We start from the raw sequence: 21,666 nt of genomic DNA, 5'->3' as shown, positions 1-21,666 counted from the left end.
CTTGCGTGGATGCGAAATGAATACTGATTGTTACCGAACAATCTAATGGTATATTATCATGATTGTGTTTAGATACAATAGCCTAATTTATGATGGTAATCTCTTATAGGTTGGCATAGTTGGACATGATTGCTGGTGAAGTGTAAATATTATCTCCTGTGATTTTGTAATCAGATTGATTTCCAGTAGAAAAAATAGTCTTCATATTAAATTCAGAAAATCTCTCCATCGTGCTTTATTTATGTAAATGTGTTAGAATCTGCCATTCTTTGTGGAAAATGGAAACCTCGTTACGGACGTGTATGCCTGACAATTGGAGCGCTACTGCAAACTTAACAAGTCTACAAAACTTACATCAACCTTTGCCCTATTCGACAGTCTGTTGTGAAACTGCAAATAATGCCTTTGGGGTTTTTGTCATGGTATGCTAACACTCTAGTGTAATTTGTTGTTTATCTTGCTGCAATGGAACAGCGCTGGTCTCCTTTCACTTCTGATCATGTGCACCCGATACCTGATCATGGTCAAACCCACTGCACACAGCAGTGACAGACACACATGTCTTCGATACCATATTCACCTTCTCCTGGTCTGTTGGATGAGACCCAGACACTTACGTACTACAGATTGGTTTGACATAATCTGCAAGTGAGCACTACGTGGTTGATATTTTAATGGTATCTGTTTTGATCCTGTGTGTGGTGGTAAGTCTGAGGGGGCTGCTTGCTCACTGTCTCTATTACACACATGGAAGATAGTCAAGATTAAGGAATAATGTGTGCAATTTTTTAGTTACAAAACTAAGTTGTTTTATATCCCTCCCTCTGCTAGCATAAAACACATGAGTTAGTATGAAACCATTAAAAAAAAAAAATACATGTATGATGGAATATTGCTGACCTTGGAACATATTTCACAATACTTAGCAAGAATATTGTTGAGTTGTGTATTCGTATGTTTTGAAGGCTTCTGTATCAATAGCCACTCATGATGTTATGGCAGTGAAGTGTATGTTGTTTATGATGTGTAGCTCAACGCCCAGGTACTTGAACTCTCAGACCCTCTTGTATGTTTGCCGCCTCATCACGGCACGAGGCTGGAGGTTATCTGTCCTCGCCTCGTTGAGTGTGTTGCCCCCCTCCCCATGAAGGGTTGATTAGAGCGAACACTAAATCAGGGTTGTGAGGAAAAGACAAAATGTTTATTGAAATTTTTGCAAAGTCAAATGATCGCCCATGTATTCTTGAAGATAAGTACAGCTGAGTGTGATTACCAGGAGTACTCCACAAACCCAAACTATAAAAAAAGAAATTTCAAAGCTAACATAGAATCTAACTTTATCATGAATAAAAACAAATTATCAAACCAATTCCAAAATCAAAACATCTATTGGCTCCTCATCGTAAAAGTTAGACAATTGTTATTACAACAGTGAAGTGAAAAAGTTCAATTAATACAATAGTAAAAAATTACAAGTAACCTCCAGAAAGTCTTAATGGAGGCTTAAACCAACTTGGTGAATATGGCTCTGAGACAACAAAATATTTCCACTATAAGATTGTTCATAAGACAGATACAATTAACATAACTCCTAAATGAATAATTACTGATACATTAAAATTCTGTAAGTTCATTACACCTAACACTTGATATGATTAGGGCCCTACTTTCATGGTAAATAAAATTAACAGATTTCGTTTTAAAAATATCTTGATTTCGTCACAAAAATAGTCTCATTTTGTCATAAAAAATTGCTCTCTAAAATCATGGGGAAAAATGTAAAAATACAAAACCAATACATAAAAATATAAACCATACTACAATCATAATCCTTAAATCATACTAGTGATTTTGAGTTCCGTAAAAGTAATTTTAACACTATCAGAGTTTAAAAATCATTAAAAGAATAGGCCTATGTACATGAATAAAAAAAGCATGTGTTTCCAGAATTGACAATTCAGTCCAAGTCCATTTGTTCACCATTTTATATTTTACTGCCAAAATATAATGACACCATTAGTTCAGAATTTTCAGGTTTCAAACTTCGTCTTTTATCAGAGAAAATGTCGGAGTATGCAGAAAAACATCTTTCAGAGTCAAAATTAGATGCAGGTATCCATAAAGCTTTCAATGCATTGCTTGCAAAAACTGGACGGTCAATTTTCAAAGCGAGAAGAATTAGAATAATGTCAACACTGCCTTCACAATTTTTTACTTTCTCAGCCACTATTTCTTTGAATACTAATTATCCTTCCAAACATTCTCTGTCTGGGATGGTTGAAACAAATGGAAGAAAATTTCCTGCCTTGGCCAAATCTTTATTCACTTCATTTAACATTACATCACATGGGTTAAACAGCTGCCCTAATTTTTTGAAAAATAGTTTGGAAGGATCTTCAGCAATCAATTTCAACAATTTGGTTTGTGATTTCAACCCCATGCCCTTGTTTCACATCTGACAATGACTTAATACATGTGGCTGTTTTCGAACCAAACTGAAAACCTTCCAACAGTTGAAAGCTTTTTGATAAATTGGCAAGCTTTCCATCGATCAAGTGAGCCATGGTGTAGTTTGATCCCTCCAGCTGTTTGGTCAGTTCAACCAAAGCACATCCATGTTCTACAAGAAACTGAGCTTGGCACTGAATAACACTGATCTCTTCCCTTGAGAAGTCTGCAAAACACTTCAAAGCTTCAGACTCTACTTCTAGTGATTTCAGGTAGGTCACCAAGTCACCAATGTATGTGTTTACATATCCCACAGCTTCGAACCATGAGCCCCACCTGGTAAGAACTGGAGTTGGAAACAAAACATGTGGTTTTTCTTGGCTAGGATACTGCTCTTTCAGAAAACATAAATATCTGTATTTCCTTTTGCGTGTGTTCAGAAATGCAGTTTTTGTTTTGCTTACAAAAGTGTTCAACTCTGGCAGGGACTGGGGCCAAATATTTTGTACAATGTTAAGTTTGTGACTCCAACACTGTATGTGAAGGACATCCTTATCCTCGGATGAAAGAATAACTTGCAAAGAATTTACACACTTTGTCATGTAACGTGCACTGTCAGACACTATTGTAATTACTCTTGTATGTTCAACCTGGTATTTTGTCAGTTCTTCCAGAATTGCTCGTGAGCACTCACTCACATTTGCATTCTCCAGAACGTTTACTCCACCCACAAGAAGAGTTTGCTTGTCTGTTGATTGCAATGTTTTTATAAGGACCACAAAAACACACTGTCCCTTTTTATCAGTGGTCTCGTCACATAGAATCGCTACATCCTGATCTTTGATAGATTCCCACCACTCTTCTGCAGCCACTGCTTCGATTTTAGGTACATAGGTCTCACGCAAGGTTTTTACGCATGGTAACTGTAAACAAATATGTTTTAAAACAATAAAATATGGCCAGGGAGGGTGAAAGAACAGAACCAAAACTAAACAATCAAAATATATATTTGTACAGCAAAACAGCCTTACCAGGAACAAATGTTTCCAAGAAACTTTTTATTGCAGGATTGCCTAGTTTCCCCAAAGGAATGTTTGCTTCCATGAAGGCCTTTGTCAAAGAAGTGACAAATATGTATTTGTCAACCTTGGTCTTCTTGGCCAACTGAAAGCTGTCTCATACAGATATTTGTCTCTTGCTCGTGCTAACTTGAGATGCCAAGGATGCTTTTTTTTGTTTGTGCACTAAACTATCACAGACATGCTTGATGCAAGTGTCTCTGCGAGCCCATTCAATTTTGACGTTACAAAACTTGCACATCAATATTTTATTAAGTTTATCAAAAACGTAGAATCCTTCACTTTCAAATTCGAGTGCACGATCGAAAACTGTCACTACTTTAGGCATTTTGAGCATACAAGGCTTACATTTACACAAAATCTCTTTCATACGAAAGCGTCACGATCTATGTAAACAATAACATAGACACATTTGTCTTTGTTCTTATTCTCCTCGTTAAATGGCCGTAGTAGTAATCTGTGAGCCAGAGATTAACTCACACGTTTTACAAAAGGTTTTTCGCAGGCGGTAATTTCATTTTAAGTAAACCGTAAATGGGACCAAGTCGTATGGAAATGTTAAACTGATGAAATACAGGAAGAAAACTATGATTTTAAGCATAAACGTGATAGGGAAGTATACAACTCGATTCTTGAATCGATACTTTCGAACTCAAAACGTCTCGCAAAAGTCATATTCATACAGTTGCTACCGAAGCCATTATGTTTGTTTTGATACATGTATGAAGACGAAAAGTGGTTAATAAAGTAGTATTTAAGTGGGAAATTTGTGTTTAGGAATCTGTACTGATTTTAAAATGTTGTCTATGTTGTTATTAATTTAATTGACCTTTCCAGTCAAAAAATCGTGTACAAGTAAGCAGATTTCGGGTCAATTTCGCGAAAAGGTTTTTTTGTGTGGAATTTCGTGTTTTAATTAAAATTGCTAACATTTCAAGTTATTTCGCTTTATTTCGCGGTTCGCGAAAATTTCAGTGCCCTAGATATGATGTATCCATTATCAAACTAGCTCGTATTAGATCTTTGTGACGTGAAAATGAAAATGACACGAAGGTAAACCCTTCGGTTAAGCGGGTAATGACTTATTGGACACTAGCCTTAAAGATTATTCAAAGTGAGGGTCCACTCCAGGACCCCACTGCAGTGAGTTGTCTGGTAGTCGTGGTGCCTGCCGTGTAGCGCACTCCTCTCTAACAATACTCAATGCGGACTTAGGTGGCACGGACCAAGTGCGGATTACCAAGTACCGAAGATAGAAGATGACTTCCACAGCCGGGCGAAGAGCAGCCACAACTCGCTCTCCGCGACTCATCGGCACTCCTGACCTCTCACACTCGTAATGGAGAATTACAATAATGCAAATACCTTCATACTATTCCCATTCCGAAGCTCTCGCAGTGACACAAACTCTAGCACTTCTCAAGAGTTCAACTTCATCGAACACCCAAGTCCACAGCTTTGTTTAAAAGTCAAAGTCGGGTTATTATTGCACTGCCCTTTTACCTCAGCCACTAACCCAGTCACACACTAAGTCCTCTTTTTATCCTCCGGCGACATGTGCCCTTCTAGCATAATAAACTCTTCCATTCGCCCACTCGCACTCGCTCGATGAGTAAAAAAAAGTGGTCGGAGAATATTTTCCTACCATGACGACAACTTGCCCTTACCCAATGGTTGTAATTCCACAGAGTAGTTTTTCAGTTATTACTCGTTCAGCGAGTAGCGTCTATGTGTCTCTGAACGAGTGAAAGGTTACCTCACTAGTAACCACACATGATTAATTAAAAATTATGATGATCATTAAATTATATAGTTTAACCTCAATTGAAGGTTTACCAAAAACACTATAACCTATGAATGTCCCAGACATGTTAAATCATTTAAATTTACTGTACTATGTCATTATGTTAAAGTATTATGTATATTTTAATGTAATAAAGATTAGTAGATAAAAAACAGAGTATTTTCTGTAGCACAGTGATAAATAAGAATTAATTAACAAATGGAAATCCACAGAAGGTGAGCTAGATGTTACAAAACTACTTAGTGAATCTGAGTATTTATAATGACCAAAATGTAAGTTTAAAAAAAAATACGAACAATTTATATGTTATACTACTATGTATTTTTGCTGTTCTTTTATCTTAGAGTATTTTTGATAAGCATTTTAGGTATTACATTGAATTTTCAACATTATCAAGCAATTAATAGAAAGGAAGGGCCCTTTGTACATAATGTACTTAATTATAAGAAATAGTTTTATAATAAATTATTGATTTTAAATAATTAGTAGTCCCAAATTTTTGTGCTTCTCTGATATATTAATAAAATATTAAGTATGTGCTTTTCTTAACACAGGAGTTCAGGAGATGTCCCGGAAGCTGCACATTGAGAGGACCTCCTCAGGACCGCAGTAGAAAAGAGTTGTAAAACTTGAAAATCGTGAACATCTTGAAACTTGTAAAAATCGCAAACCCACTGCAAAACAAAAATAATAATGCAGCGTATTAACATCAATCATAAAAGGCACAGAAACAGTAGAAGGTTGTTAGGTCACAAAAAAGGGGGTGATATAGACGTTAAGAAATGTCAAGTTCCACTTATTAATTATGTGGGTTGAAAACATGTCGTCAAGACATGACGATAGGAAGTTAGAACATTAGTGTTCATGTTTATAAGCGTGGTTTTACACACTTGAAGATTAAAAAAGTAAATGAAAGATGCCGGTAAAATAACTACATGATGATAAGAAATAAAATTGGGAAACTATCCCATCTTGGAATGACTACATCTTAATTCACATCCGGCTCTCACACTTGTACAACAAGAGAACTCAGATGTGCATGGTGGTTGCATCTGGCACGAAGGATTCACTCTGTAGCATCACAGCGAGAGCTGAGGGACGCGGGAAACCTCGTCTATCAGTGTGCAGCGAGTCGAAAGTAGTGCAATAGGTCGAGTCAGGTCAAATGTGGGAGTATTAGGGCCAGAGGGGGGAGAAACACAACTTCACAAGACGTAGTTCGCAGAAGGTTAAAAGTGGGCAGGCCAGGACACTGCCGAGTTGCGAAAAGGATTTAGGTGTGGGGCACGCCGAACAATTTTTGCGCGAGCGAAGCACCACGCTAGAAGGAAAGAGGGGAGAGGGTGTTAGAGTGGCGTGATGCACTTTTGCAGGGGATACAGAAACTGCTGTGAACAACACTAAAAGAAACAAAACAAACTCACAACAAAAAAAAACAAAAAAGAACACTGCCGCTTGGCGTCAGGTTGCTGTAGATGCCTGGTATAAAGGCTAGAGAACACTATAAATATCTTAATATAAATATTCCCTTTAATAATTCTAAAATATTAATTTAAACATCCGAAAAAAAAATTAAATTTTAAAAACATGTCATGAATTACGCAAAAGTGGCACAACTTGCAAAAAAGTTAAAGTCCAGCTTAATCACTTCTGAGACTAAGTCCAACATGCAACTTGATATAGTGTCGGGCAGAGTGATGTTCCTTGGTGACGTGGTGACGAGCAGCCTGATAGCAGGGTGACGTAGTCGGGTGTGAAAGCTTCCTCTTCCGCCTCTGAGGACTCTGAGCACTGCAGGCCAAACCTGGCCTCTATTTACTCCGTTGTATAACCATCCAGAAGCATTGAGTTACCATTTTATATGAACACTAGTAACCACACATGATAAATTAAAAATTATGATTATCATTATATAGTTTGGATAATGAAGTTGGGCCCTCGATATAAAAAGTATGTTCTATGTTATAACTTCTCTTAACACTATTTAATGATACTTGAATAAATTTTGTGACATTCTTCACCCCAGGTTGGTATATTATGATGTGCCTCATTTGACGGGGCCAAATGATGCAGACGGGTAGACAACTCACAGCAGTTTATATTAAAAGGTCATAAATAAAAAAAATTTCAGACAAGCCTTGTTAATTATGATGTAAATGTCTTGTTTTATGTTATTATTGTAAGTTACATCTATTGTTTATTTTTTTATCAATTTGTTACATGCCTACCAACGGCATAAGGCCATGGGTGGTAGGCACGATAAACATAAAAAAATACATAGACAAAACAAATACATGAAACAAAATGAATAACATTGAGGACAATACTATAACAACACATACACAAGACAATACAGGAAGCAACTAACAGATAAACAAGAACAAGTTTCATAATTCTATAACAACAGTAATGATAATCCAGAACCTGATTATAAAAAAAAATTAAATATGGTAGCATCATTAACCTTAAACATATTCAAATTAAATATTAACCAAATTGTCAAAAAAATAATAATAGTTTTTAATATTAATTTTTGTTTTTAATCTTTAACTTATTTCTTTATTGATATAAAAATTTAAATGTATGAATTTTATGTTTTTGGTGCATTATCTGTCGATATTTACAATTGTACATAATGTCTCTTCTTGTCTGAATAATTATATTGTTCTTTGTGTTTGTCGTTTGTGCTGTAGCCACTGCAGGTATTGGGTGCCTGCTAGTGTCAGTTGGCTATCTGCAGGTAGTGCCTACCTGTTCGAGTTTTCTCCCTGCAGATGGTGCCTACCTTCACTTAGTGCCTATCTGGGATCGCAATGTGCATGCCTGTAGGGTCTTAACTGTCTTTTGTACTGTTTTGTATGTTGTGAGCACCCAAAACAAATGGTTGGTGGGCATGTTAAAAATTTAAATTTAAAAAAAGTTGATTCCTTTTCTGTGTCACAAAACAATGGTGCAATAATAAATTGCAGAAATTCAGTTGTTCACTACAGCAACAAAGAGATAACACGGCTGCGATTAAGGTGTGTCGCAAATTGACCTTTACTATGACTTTAGACTGATGTTAAGGTCCGTCGTGAATTGACCTTCAATACGACACTCTCCCTTGTAGAGGTGCACGGTGCAGGACAACAAAGAACAAAGACACGTACTCGACACGTCACCCGTCGTCCCACGGTGTTCTGCAGTGCAGGTAGGGGGTTGTCCAGTCCTGTGTTCCAGAGGCACCAAGTTGAAGCCGGCTCGCGATCACGGTCCCGTCGCGAAGCCCTCGAAGACGTGGTCGTGTCCAACGGTGTCACTACACTTTGCAACACGTAGTCATTAGTTGTGACTAGCCAGTTCAAAGGCTTGCAGCTGACACACTTATACACTGGTCCTTTCGACCACACTGGCATCATACTTCTCGTCTTTGACCACCAACGCCATTCCTCTATCACAGCATCTTGGTAAACTAATTATCCATCACCGACTATTTTAAAAAGGCTAATTTACACTACCAACATCGAGGCACATGCTGCACAACTAGTTAATTGAGTCCATATAATGAAGTTATGAATTAAGTAACTATGATAAAGATAATTTATGAAAACATTTACTTAAGTCTATCCTAGAGTAACCTATTAATAGAGAAAACTAGGTAAAAAAGCCTCAAGGCAGGGCCTCAGTTATACATAACAAATAAAAAAAAGTTTAATAATCATTTGTGCTTTTGATGTAATAATTGTAATACAAATAGGTACCTTATAATTAATTTTTATGTGTCAAATGATTTACAGATTTTATTTTAAATAAATGCCCACTGTTAGTATTACAAGTATGTATGGAATTAACAAGTAGAATTTTTTTAATGGTACCAGGGTTCATTATAAAAATTATTATTTTAACTATGTGATGTACAATGAATTTCAATCATTTTTTTTTATAGTGAAACTCTAAATTTTAAACTATTATGGAACGAAACAAAAAAGATACTGTGTAAAATGAGAAAAGATGGTACAATAATCCATAATTTTAATTTTTGAACTATGATAAAAAAAATAATTTGTTACCTGTGTTTGTAAGTATACACGTAATGATTCATCAAAGTTAATTTTTCTAGTTTTTTAAAATACGTATGTCATATTTATTTTTGTTCTAGAATTGGCGATTTCCTCGGCTACTGTCCGGAAGACTTGGTGGGCAAGTCAATGTACGACTACCATCATGCCATGGACAACGTTACTGTGGAGAAAGGTTTCAAATGCCGTGAGTACATTACCCACTGTTTCCAGGATTACAGTTATGCTTTAACAGATAGTTGTTGTACATGGCATATTGGAAGTAAATTCAAGAGAGGTTCAGATGCTACAATCTGCATTGTACTATCAAGCAAGAGAATGTGAACTTATAGCAGCATTTTTTATTAGAAAAGTATTTAATTGACTTACTATAATTTTCTGCGGCAAAGATGTCCCCAATTTCTGTGTAACCTCACTTTGCTTTGAGTGTAAGTGCTGACACAATTATTATCCATTAAATTCAATGTTCATATTTGTCATTTGAAAAAAAAAGTTTGGATATAGGTACAAATTGTGTAAAACTGAAGCAACATAAAGTAACAACATTAAGTTACTAAGGGTTAGAGCAGACATTTTTTTTAATCTTGTGGATAAAAAAATACATATATCACATGAAACTGTTTTATTTTACAAACACCATCTTCTGTTTCATAAATTACAAACATATTATTGGTTGGTTTACTTGTATCAAAATTAGCAAACAAAGCAAACTGGAATGCATCACACTTAGGCCGGGTTTATAGAAAACGCAAGAACGCAGAAACGCAAGCAACGCAACTACGGTAAAAGTCCAACCTTAACTCTTCTACCAGCACGTTTATAAAAAAACGCAAGACACGCAATAATGCAAGAATGCAACGCAGAAGTTGTTCAACTTTCTACTTCTTGCGTTTTCTCCTTGCGTTTTGGCCTTCTATACTGGTTGCTTAGTATGTGGAAACTGAAACTGTCATGTAATGCTTATAGAAGGCTCTGCGATTGTAATTAATCGTTACGCTTGTGTTTATTTATGTTTTGGGCTGGCATTCTTCTAGTGAATACAGCGCAATGGAGGAAGCTGATGAATTTCTTGTTCAGCTTATCCAAAATTTTCCCTGCCTGTACGATAAGTACAACAAAGATTTAAAAAATAATCATGACTTATTCCTGAAAATTTATTTTTTGACGTTGGCGATGGCCGGCGTCCTTGCGTTTTTTATAAACGACTGTGAATTTCTTACGGTTGTCGCGTCCTGCGTTCTTGCGTTTCTGCGTTCTTGCGTTTTCTATAAACCCAGCCTTAGATTACTCCCTTACTTTTTTTAATGCATCATAGTGATACCTAACCTTTTTTTTATAGGTTAAACACCAATTTATCAATAACACATTTCAAAGCTGGTTGAGTATTATTGGATGACAATTAATATTAGGTGTGTTCAAGCACCAGTAATACTTGTGAGAATGTAGAACTAGGTAGAACCCATATACAGTCAAACCTCATTATTACAAACTTGAAGGGACCATAATTTTAGCACTTTGTAATAACGAGGGTTTGTATTAACCAAACTATTGGGATATCATGACAAAAAAAATTGATTGAACTTTAAATGCCTATATTTACAACCATAAAGAAAATTATATACACTTTTGGTAGTATAAACTGGTTTCACTACATGCATAACAATTTGTAAACACTGAAGAAAACAAACACAATGCAACACTTACAGAACAAATCATAATGCAAACTTCAATTTCAGTTTTCATTCTCTCTCCATTGTCTACTTCTTCGATAATTTGAACTTTAACTTGCAATGTAAGGTCGATGTGTTTACGTTTTGCAGTCATATTACAAAACAACTCATACCCAAAATTGAGGTTAAGACACACGTGCGTGAACAATGGAAAATATCAGAATTTTTATTCCATAGATTGTTTAAACTTCTACGTATGTACACTTCCGACGACTAATATTAATAATGTATAGAGTACTTTCCTTTTTCGTTTTCCGTTTACAACATGGCATCTTTTCTAGTTTAGTTACTAACATCGCCACTAGAGTTGAACTTTTCATCTTGTTTTTCGACCATTTTGCGCTATAGGATACATACATATATCTATGGAGAAACGTTTGTTTACATGACTGTTATGAAGACGTGATTTACTTTAGACTTCGGCGGTGAAATTCGTATTAACCGTTTACTTATACACGTTAACAGCTACTTGAGGGATCAAAACAACTTCGTAATTCATATTAACCGTATTTCGTATTAAAAGTACTGAATAACTTAGGAAAGCATACTTTATTTTCTGGGACTGTGAAAGTCCTTCGCATAAACGGGAATTTCGTACTAAGCGGATTCGCATTAATGAGGTTTGACTGTACACAAACTCATTGTCCTAATAGTCGTAGCTAACATAAAGTCACCAGCCTGGCGGGATGGGAGGTCTCGCTGATTAGTAGGGGCTGGAAAAAATAGCATGTAGCTACAAGTTTTTTTGTTTTTTTTTTGGCCAATTTACAACATAAATGCTATTTTAGCAAATTTTCTAATCAAATACTCTTTTCAGCTCATTTAGTTTGAAATATCATGCACTTGTAAAATATCAATTATAAAATACCACATAAATGTTACACATTTTTCTTCAGTTTTCAAAATTTCTATACAAAATGTATTGTTTTACACTTAGAAAGAAACAACCTGGTCTTGTAGACTTTCTGTGACCTGGCTCATCTTATACTTGTATTGTGCATTTTGTTTGGGACACACATGTATGTATATTTTTTTTTTAGCATAGGTTGGTCTCTTAAAACTTTTCAGCACTTCAGTTAATACACAGGCACAACCCGTCCACCATCTTTGCCGCAGATTTTCTCTTCTCTCATGGGCGACAGGTGTATGGTTGGCTAATACACAACAGGAACTCTCTTGCAGTTTGCTTTCACGGGAGTGTGAAGTAAGCCACAGCAAAACAACAGAACTTCCCCAAATGTTACACTTGACCCATGTGGTGATTATGTGGTTCTCGTTCTCTACGCTATTTTTTGTGACCAACATGCTTCCTGATACGGCCATTTCTCTGTAATGGAGCCACGTTAAATGCATACAGGATTACTTCAAATTACAATTCCAACCTTAAACTCCAGTTGATTTGTGAAATACTATGAATTTATTTGTGACTTAATGTTTAGTAGTATGTTGTCCTACACATTTTTTAAGTAAAACAAGCATCTTAATATATATATTTTTTTTTAGAAAGCCATGAACATATTTTTGTATGTCATTTATTTATGACATAATTATTTATGACATATTTTATTCTCATCTTAGCTCTCAGAATACAGAATGAGTATGGGGTAATTTTGTAAATGTAATGGACGTAGATTAGAGCGGAAATGTGTAAACACGGTGCCGTCATCTGTGGAAGTGTCTGAAATCTCGACAAGATGGTAAGGTAGACCTACATGATTCATCTGTATATGTATTAACTTTCACAAACATCGAGGGATTTACTAAGCATATTGGTGTGCCAAACTAAACTTATAATAGTGCAACTATCCTTTAATATTTATGTTAGAATTTATTGTCATAAACAGAAATAATGGAATCAAATATAAACATTAATATTTTAACAATCCTTAGGTAACATTGTAATGTAGAGATAGTGCAGTGTTCGTCATACTGTAGAGAGAAAATAAATTGTTAGCCTACATATATTTGATACCATGTTGAAAAAATGAAATTTGAGGATTACATTTTCACTGTTAAATCTTAAATGATGAATCAGCTCGTTTAGGTTAATGTTTGTTTGTAGGAAGTATGTACAGACTGATTTCAGTTGTTTAATCAAAAACAAATATACTTAAGGTTATAGTATGTGTTTTAAAATGTTTCAGGTTAATTTTGTTTTAATGTATCTATTGGACTGGAACTTTTAGTTTGAAAAATAGTTAAAACATAGCCTGGCATTAATAATGCTTTAGAGAACCAACAAACTGATAAATATTTTTGATGCCATGTTTGTTCCAACACAATTTTCCTGGTTAACAAATTATAGGCCTATTTCAAGTTATAATTATATCATATATTATGACTATTCAAGTTTACAAAATGTATTCCAAGATATTTTCACTGCCATAAAATTTACTTTGGCACGCCAACGTGCTTAGTACATTCCTCGATGTTTGCAGAAGATAATAAATATGGGTTCATGTTGCCACACATGGGTCTGCCATCTTGATGATTTTGGCTCGTTGTTATAGCAGTTTCTGCATGCATGCCCTTATTTCATTGCATTTATGGTGCGTATCAAAATTCCACCCTTAGCGCACCTAAAGAAGTATAATCCCATAAATGCTGGTGATGATAATTCCGGTGTAGAGGGAGATGTCACAGGTTCAGAGTTGAGGCATTTACATGCGACGCGTTCGGTACTCCTGTTGTTTGGCTAGCACTGAAAAAAAAAATAGTACCATCTTGTTCAACAGAATTATAGCTAAGTTTTAAAACGGGAAAATATTTTTACAGTTTTTTTCTAAAAACAAATAATTTTTGTATATTTTTCACGCTCAGCATTATTTTAAAGAATTATATGTTAAATTTTGGGTACAAGTTTAATATAATAAGATTATTTGCAACATGAATGACATGAGAACTTATGAATTTGCTCATTACCGAGGTTAGATGTTGACGTCAACCGGGCCTGGTCAGCCTCCGCCACCTTTCCCCTCACCCCCCGTCACACTTCCCGCACTGGCAGCCGCTCCGTAGTCGGGTGGTTGTGTTTGAGTAGCGCGCCACGGGCGTCAAGAGGGCGCTGTAGCAGCAGTGCACACACCCCTCTAACTAGAGATGAACATTGTAATTCTTTTTTGCTTATTTTTCCCCAAGTGGCGTGTGACGGCAGATCGGCCGGCAGTGTTTTATGTACTTTAAGTAATTAATATTTAGTTAAGGCATAAACAACGAAAAGACGTACCGAACATTGCCGAGCCGGACTGGTTATCATTAATAATAAATTGTTGTAATTTTAGTTAATAGTTTTTATCATGGATTAGGTGTAATCTAATTTTTAAGAGTGTTTCATGTTTTACCTGAAGCTTCCTGTGGCATGTAATCATAAATAGGTATAACGGTAATTAGGCTAGCGGAGCCCTGAGCTCAGCCCAGTCCTTCGCCAGCACCGACCGAGAGCAGACGCATCAGCACCCCGGGGACCTCACCGCTTGCCAGCACTGCTAAGTAATTCTGTTAAATCTTAATCATCTTAAATCTTTTGTTCGTAATTCCTCGGGGCTTCTCTCGGTCGGGGGGACTGTTTAAATAATTGTACGAGTGACCACTATGGTCCTTTTTATGCTAATTACCTAATTGTAGAGTGTGACCACGTGGTCAGGTTGCACCACCTGAACGGATTCGTACCGCAGGCGTTGTGTGATATAATGAAAGGTGTAGGCGAAGTAGCAACTGATAAACCAGGGCATACGATTTTATTTGTATTTGTTTATTTCAACATCCTGAGTGTGACGGCGTAGGTAAAAAGCGTACCCAATGCTGAGAGCGGACCAGTGGCGATTTCTAGGATTAGCTTTAGGGGGGTTAAAATCATGCCTCACATGAGCAACGTCACGGCCCTGAAAAAGAGTTTCTCCCGGGTCCGTGCCCCTTGCACGGTGGCGCCCACAAATTAATCTCAGTACATGTATCAACGCGAATCCCCGCTTAGCATAAGGACAGTTAGGCCGCGGCCATGTCAATGTTTACACATCACTGGCGACTACTGAAAGACTTGCTACAATTTTTTTGTACATAACTGTACTGTTTGCAGGCATTTGTGTACGGCAATTCTTAGTTTGCAAAACTCCAGCCTCTACTGATTAGTCACGTACCCGGTGGCGGATGGAACATCGCTGTCCTAGGAACATTTCCATCCTGGGAACACCTCAAATAGGAGAAAAAATCGGTGCAAGATAAATCAATAAACATAAAGTTTTATTTTCTGCTTCCTTAAAATGATTTTGTGTTTAAAAGAATGAACTTCAAAAAACAAATATTATTATTATGATGACTGCTGAAAATTCCCTGGCGTGAGGTCCAGACAAGTACAAATAGTCTGTAATGTGTCTGCAATACGCTACAAAGCACATGCTTTGCTGTTTAGCAACATTCTTAAACTCTAGCCATTTTCTTTCCTCTGCTGGGAAACACGAGCAAACTACTTTATGCTGGAGGCACAAAGTACCTGAGCAGTCAACTTACCTTCAGTCTGGAACTATGCAAGACAGTGCTTGCAAATCCATGTTGTCGTTGCAGTTGTTGTAATAATTGAGACAATGATAATTTTTTTCCTTTTTAAATGATTATAACCAATAAATTCCTTAATTAATATGTCTGTACCTAATAATAATAGCAAAAAATCGTACAAATACAGTATATTGTGCAATTGTTTGGTTAATACGATGCTCGTTACTACAAGGTAACCAAGTTATGATTCCTTTATCTTTATATTAATGAGGATTATCTTTTTTCTTGTGTGATGGATGTACACATTTAAACAGAATTTTGATTAATATATTTGACTTTCATATCTTTGGTAGCCTATAAACTGTGCCACATTGAGTTTATACAGAAAATGAAACATTTTTATAATTAAGTAAAAATATTCTGTTTTCATTACCTTTGCTATTTAATTACAATTTTTTCCTCTAATTTACATTTATCTTTTAACAAGCAATAAACACATACAAAATTGAATTGTGGGAAATATTTTATGACACTATACAAGCTAAAACTTTTCAAAAGCAGGTTTTTAGTATGCTGTGCTTGTCGCTACACTGGTTGAAAGAAATGATTATCTTGGTGCAGTATGATATCACAGTCTGGTTGAATGAAACAACATTGGTGAAATTTTGTTTACCAGTGCAGCTGAAAGTAAGCCTTTAATCTTTAGCTCTTACACCTACCTGAAAGTAACACTGCTAAAGTAAAGTGGCAGTAAATCCTTGTTAAGCAGTTTCTCAGGGTATTAGAAATTTAGGTTTATTAACAGGAAAAAATTGATTAAAATGGTAAAATTGTATGTATTATTATATCAGTTGCAAATTTTTTTTTACTTATTAAGTAAATTTTATTATGTGGGATTTTCTTAAGAGGATTTTACTGTATTCTGATAGTTTTTTTTTTAAATATGTACAACAAAAAATTTTTTTTTTAAATATAAGCTATTCATATATTTTATGCACATAATAATTTAATTATCCTGAGTGAAGCATCGGTATGCAGATATAATAATTGATATACAATATTGTTTCACTTTGTACAGTGCTTGAGTACATGCTATTTACGTGAAACATTCATAAGACATTCTAAGCTCTTTTATTTTTGCAAGACATTGTTCTTATTTTCTTCCCAGAGGCTTTTTGCTCACTTTGTTTACTTTTTACCTGCCCAGGTGAAAAATTTAACTTATTACTCAACAAACAGCAGAAATTGATAGGAAGATGAAAATATTTTCGGAAGTTTCACTGTATCAATATTTTCTGCGACAATTCCAGACCTTCAGGCTATCAAGATTAACATGAAAAGACAGATGCCCGTAAGGTGTGGTATTGCAGCACATGTTTAATGTACAAATATATAAATTATGGTTCAAATAGTTCAGTTGTACAGATCGAAGTAATGAAGATTATGTGGTTACATGACGTGAGCACTATCTTGCCTTTGCATTCGGTTGAATGTCAACATTAAAGGTAAATCCTTCTTCAAGTTTTATTTCATTTGTCTTGGTCATTTAGACATTACAAAAACAAGCACACTTTTCAATGACATGTACGCTGTAAAATTACAAATAATTTTTACAATTTCAAGTACATGTTCAAAACACAAAGAAAAACAAAATGTATCATGACAAAACTCTTTGTGTTATTTAAAGACCCACTTTTAAGTCAACTATATTAGCTGATATTTGTCATAAAAAATAAAATTATGCTAATTGCAAAAAAAATACGACAGCTCATGTTTTTAAGTTATTAGGTAAAATATATTATGCTTAATCATACAGGAAAATAATAATGTAATTTAAATTTTTATTTGATGATATGAATCAAAAACATTTTATTTGAAAGTTTTTTAATTTAATTTGTTTCTGTCTATGCATGAATCAATGACTTCATTGCTGGAAATTTACAGGGGAAATATATATATATATATACACACGCACACGCGCACACACACACACACACCTACATACACAAATATGATTTATAAGTTCAAAAACATGAACTCTGCATTTTAAATGTACAACTCGTATAGTCAAAGTTTTTTTTTTTTAAATTTTGTATCATGAAACTGTAGCAGAAAAACTGGGTACACGTCGTTTGTCCTAAAATCGTTTGTCCTAAAGCGTTTATCCTAATTTCGTTAGTCCTAAAAATTAGGACAAACGACTTTAGGACAAACGACGTTAGGACAAACGACTTTAGGACAAACGACTTTAGGACAAACGAATTTTAGGACAAACGACGGAACAGCTTCAAAATATTTTTACCCTGAGTTTTAGGACAAACGACTTTAGGACAAACGACTTTTAGGACAAACGACGGTTCCAGTATCGATAAATCCTTACTCTGAGTTTTAGGACAAACGACTTTAGGACAAACGACATTAGGACAAACGACTTTAGGACAAACGACTTTTAGGACAAATGATTTTAGGACAAACGACATTATGAAAAACCAAGTTAGGACAAATGAATTTAGGACAAAAAACTTTGAGTCAAACTATTTTATTTAAAAACCACAGAGCATGTGAGAACTTACAGTAAAAGAAAACGTTTGAAAAAATAATGTTATATACTGGGGAAATACTTTACATTCTATGTAAAAAAAAAATTCAGCGTTTACGATCGTTACAATTTTTAGACATCTAGGAATAAAGACTACGGTTTCAACGACCTAAATCTGTTTTTTTTTTTTTTTGGCCATCTTGGATCCGCCATATTTAAATAGAGCGCCCCACTCATTATGATGAAATTTTCGTCATGACCGCCATATTGAATTTTTCTGTTCCACTGGAGGCCGCCATCTTGGATGCCGTCGACTTTGTTTCTGTTCTTTGTTCCTAGATAGCGCCAGCAACGCTCTTGATTTTTTTTGTTCTTCTGGAGGCCGCCATCTTGGATACCGTTGACTTTATTTCTGCAGTTTGTTCATAGAGAGCGCCAGCATCGCTCTGATTCATCACATAAGGTCGATGTTCCATTACCTACCATAGCTATTATGGTCCTTATCGACATATTAAATTTAAATTTTTTAACAAAATACATTGGAAGCGCTGTGATTCGAACCATTGCAGTTCTGATCTCTAGGTTGAAAAACATACACCTTTAACCATAAGGCCATCAAGACATTTACCAAACTGAGAATAAAATAAGGTATATATAAAAATAACATGCATATTCGGACTTGTAATTTTTTTGATTTGAAGTAATAATAGCACCACCTGTATTAAGACGTAACTGTAACAATTATCGTTACGGTCACAATCTTGAATATCCGTAATTGTTTTGTTAGAAAAACGGGAAAAAATTTAAAAATCATTAAAAAATTAATCAATCGAATTAAATAATAAAAATCTTAAAAAACACCGTTGCACTTTTCGATACGGTCGCCATCTTGAAAATACATAATTTTAATGCTAGAGATTCAAGAAAAAAAATTACTTATTAGAATACTGATTAATTAGTTCGATTCCTGTCCTTGATTCGAAACTATTAGAGCAAAAAAAAAACAGATCCTTCCTCCACAGAAACCACCTACAGATTGATCTCCGCCACCAATAGCAAGGTATATATATATCGTCAGCTAGTATGACGACATGTCCGCCATGTTGTCTTCATCCGCTGGAGAAAACCATCTTGTTATCGTCTGCTAAAGTGTGCTGATACTATGTTAGTATAATATTATGTTCACCATAACTTTGTCCTCAACTGTTGGCATTGAACATTAACCTTAACCTTGAAATTTGACAATAACCTTGAACTTTGACCTTGACCTTGAAATTTGACCTTTACCTTGAAATTTGACCTTGAACCTTGAAATTTGATTTTACCTTAACGACCATCATGGAAACACCATTTTGCGTTCAGTACATGCTACCAGGAGCTACCACCTGCTAGAGGTCATTGCCACCATCTTGTTTTCGTCTGCTGGAGGACACCATCTTGTGCGTGTACTCGTCTTATAGAGCACATTACCATCATACTTGTCTAAGTTTTACCTGCTAGAGTGCAGTAATAATTTATTATTACTGAAGTGCCTGCCATCTTGAAATTTGGGTGCCATCTTGGAATCGTGTAATTATTTAGCTAGAAATTCTGGAAAAAATTCCAAAATTCAACAAAAAATTCACTTATTAAAGTAATGAGTGATTATATCAATTCCTGTTCTTGGTTCGATCCTTGGATGATGCAAAAAAATAATTTTATGGAAAAAATAATTATTATAATACATTATTATCAAAGTCCTAAAAGAGACTTAAAATCATCTATTACCATCATCCTTTAAACCATTACGACCGCCATTTTAGATATTTGTATTTATTGACTTATTAGTTCGGGAAAAATTCCAAAATTCACCGAAAAAATCACACATTATTTTACATATTGAATCGAAACTTTCTTTGATCTATGAACGAAGCTGAAAATAAATTTAATTTAAATACCAGAAAATTGTCAGGTTCGAGAAATAAAACACCGCAAGTTCTTTTACAAACATAATATTTATTACATAATTTCTATCCTACTAAAGGATCACTTGCGAAAGCCAGCAATCTTATAAACATTTAGCCCTGCATAGACGCGAAAAAAACTAATTCTTAGCTCCAACAGCTCCAACTCCTCCAAATGCTCTAAAGCTCCAACTGCTCCAACAGCTCCAAATGCTCCAAATGCTCCAACAGCTCCAAATGTTACAAAGGCTCCAATGCACCAAATGCTCCAAATGCTCCAACAGCTCCAAATGCTCCAACAGCTCAAAATGCTCCATATGCTCGAAATGCTCCAACAGCTCCAAATGCTCCAAATGCTCCAACAGCTCCATCATCTCCAAATGCTCTAAAGGCTCCAAATGCTCCAACAGCTCCAAATGCTTCAAATGCTCCAACAGCTCCAATTACACCAACAGCTCCAAATGCTCCAAATGCTCCAACTGATTTCAATTACTTTTTTTATCGAACATGACATGATTACATGCATGACTTTATTAGTATACATTTTGGATGTCAGTGGTGACATTTTTACAACTTTTAGTTATAAATTTATTTAGAAATGAGCTTTCGAGAAATGATAAAGTACATTTTTAAAAAATCTTAATTTTCTTCAAGTTTATACACATGCAATTAATGGAAACCATTATTTTATGTAGCTAGCTTCCCTCAGTTCTTTAAGTATGAAGGATATTTCTTTGATGCTCGAATAGTTTCCTGCACAAAGCGAACCATGTAGAAGTCATAGCCTGTCAACCAATATGTTAGGATCTTCCCATGAGGTATAATCAATCTCTCTGCTACGTTCATCTTCCTTGTATGTTTATAATAAAAATGATTATCCCTGGTGTCTTCTGTTTCAACACCAACCACAAGGTCACTTTCGTCATCGAACTAGTGATTATCACAAGCTTGATTAGGATAATTTATTTTGTGCCGGAAAGTAGGCATTTCGTCACCTTTTTTTAATTTTTCTAAAATTTTAAATTTTTTTCTGGAAATCTTATTTTTTTTAATTTATCTGGTTGTTAAGGGGGTGATTTACTCTTTGCTAGACCGCTGTATGCCACGTGTATAAACTTTGTGCCAGTGGACCGAAGACCCTTTTCCCAGGGGGCCTATCTGATATTTTGCTGTCAAATGTGGACGTGGGCAGCCCAGTTGAAATTTCTCTCGCCTGCAGTCACGTCCCGAGTTTGTAATTTTATTTCTCTTCATGACCAAAATTGCATAGAGTGGCTTCTGGGCTGCAAGCTGCTTCTTCTTAGAGGCCTGCTGAGAATAGCAAGTCTCGTCACGAATGGGTCTCCAGTGGACCTGTGTTCACACCTTAGTGGCTATTTCTGTCCCCCCTTCCTCTCACTCCACCTCACATTTGTTCTGAGAAATCAAGTCGGGAGCAGTGACCTGACGTAAACTTAGCCAAGACGGTGGGTTAATTCAAGGACTTTCTCCCTGGTCTTACAGAGACGTCCACGACATCTAGCGGCAGTAAAAGTAACCACGGGCCTGTTCGCCAGCATGTAGAGCACACCCTC

General features: G+C 35.5%; 1 protein-coding gene across 2 annotated transcripts in view; it reads left to right on the top strand.

Annotated features, from left to right (window-relative positions):
* LOC134535793 (hypoxia-inducible factor 1-alpha) overlaps positions 1–21,666 on the top strand; it is a 554,432-nt gene that overhangs the window by 270,587 nt on the left and 262,179 nt on the right. For both annotated transcript variants that reach the window (XM_063375069.1, XM_063375070.1), the window contains exon 6: positions 9,470–9,576. In XM_063375069.1, coding sequence (XP_063231139.1) covers positions 9,470–9,576 — 107 coding nt within the window. The remainder of the gene's footprint in view (positions 1–9,469; positions 9,577–21,666) is intronic.

Source organism: Bacillus rossius, chromosome 10 (genome assembly GCF_032445375.1).
Source record: "Bacillus rossius redtenbacheri isolate Brsri chromosome 10, Brsri_v3, whole genome shotgun sequence".
Lineage (NCBI taxonomy): Eukaryota > Metazoa > Arthropoda > Insecta > Phasmatodea > Bacillidae > Bacillus > Bacillus rossius.
This window is presented reverse-complemented; position numbering and strand designations above follow the sequence as displayed.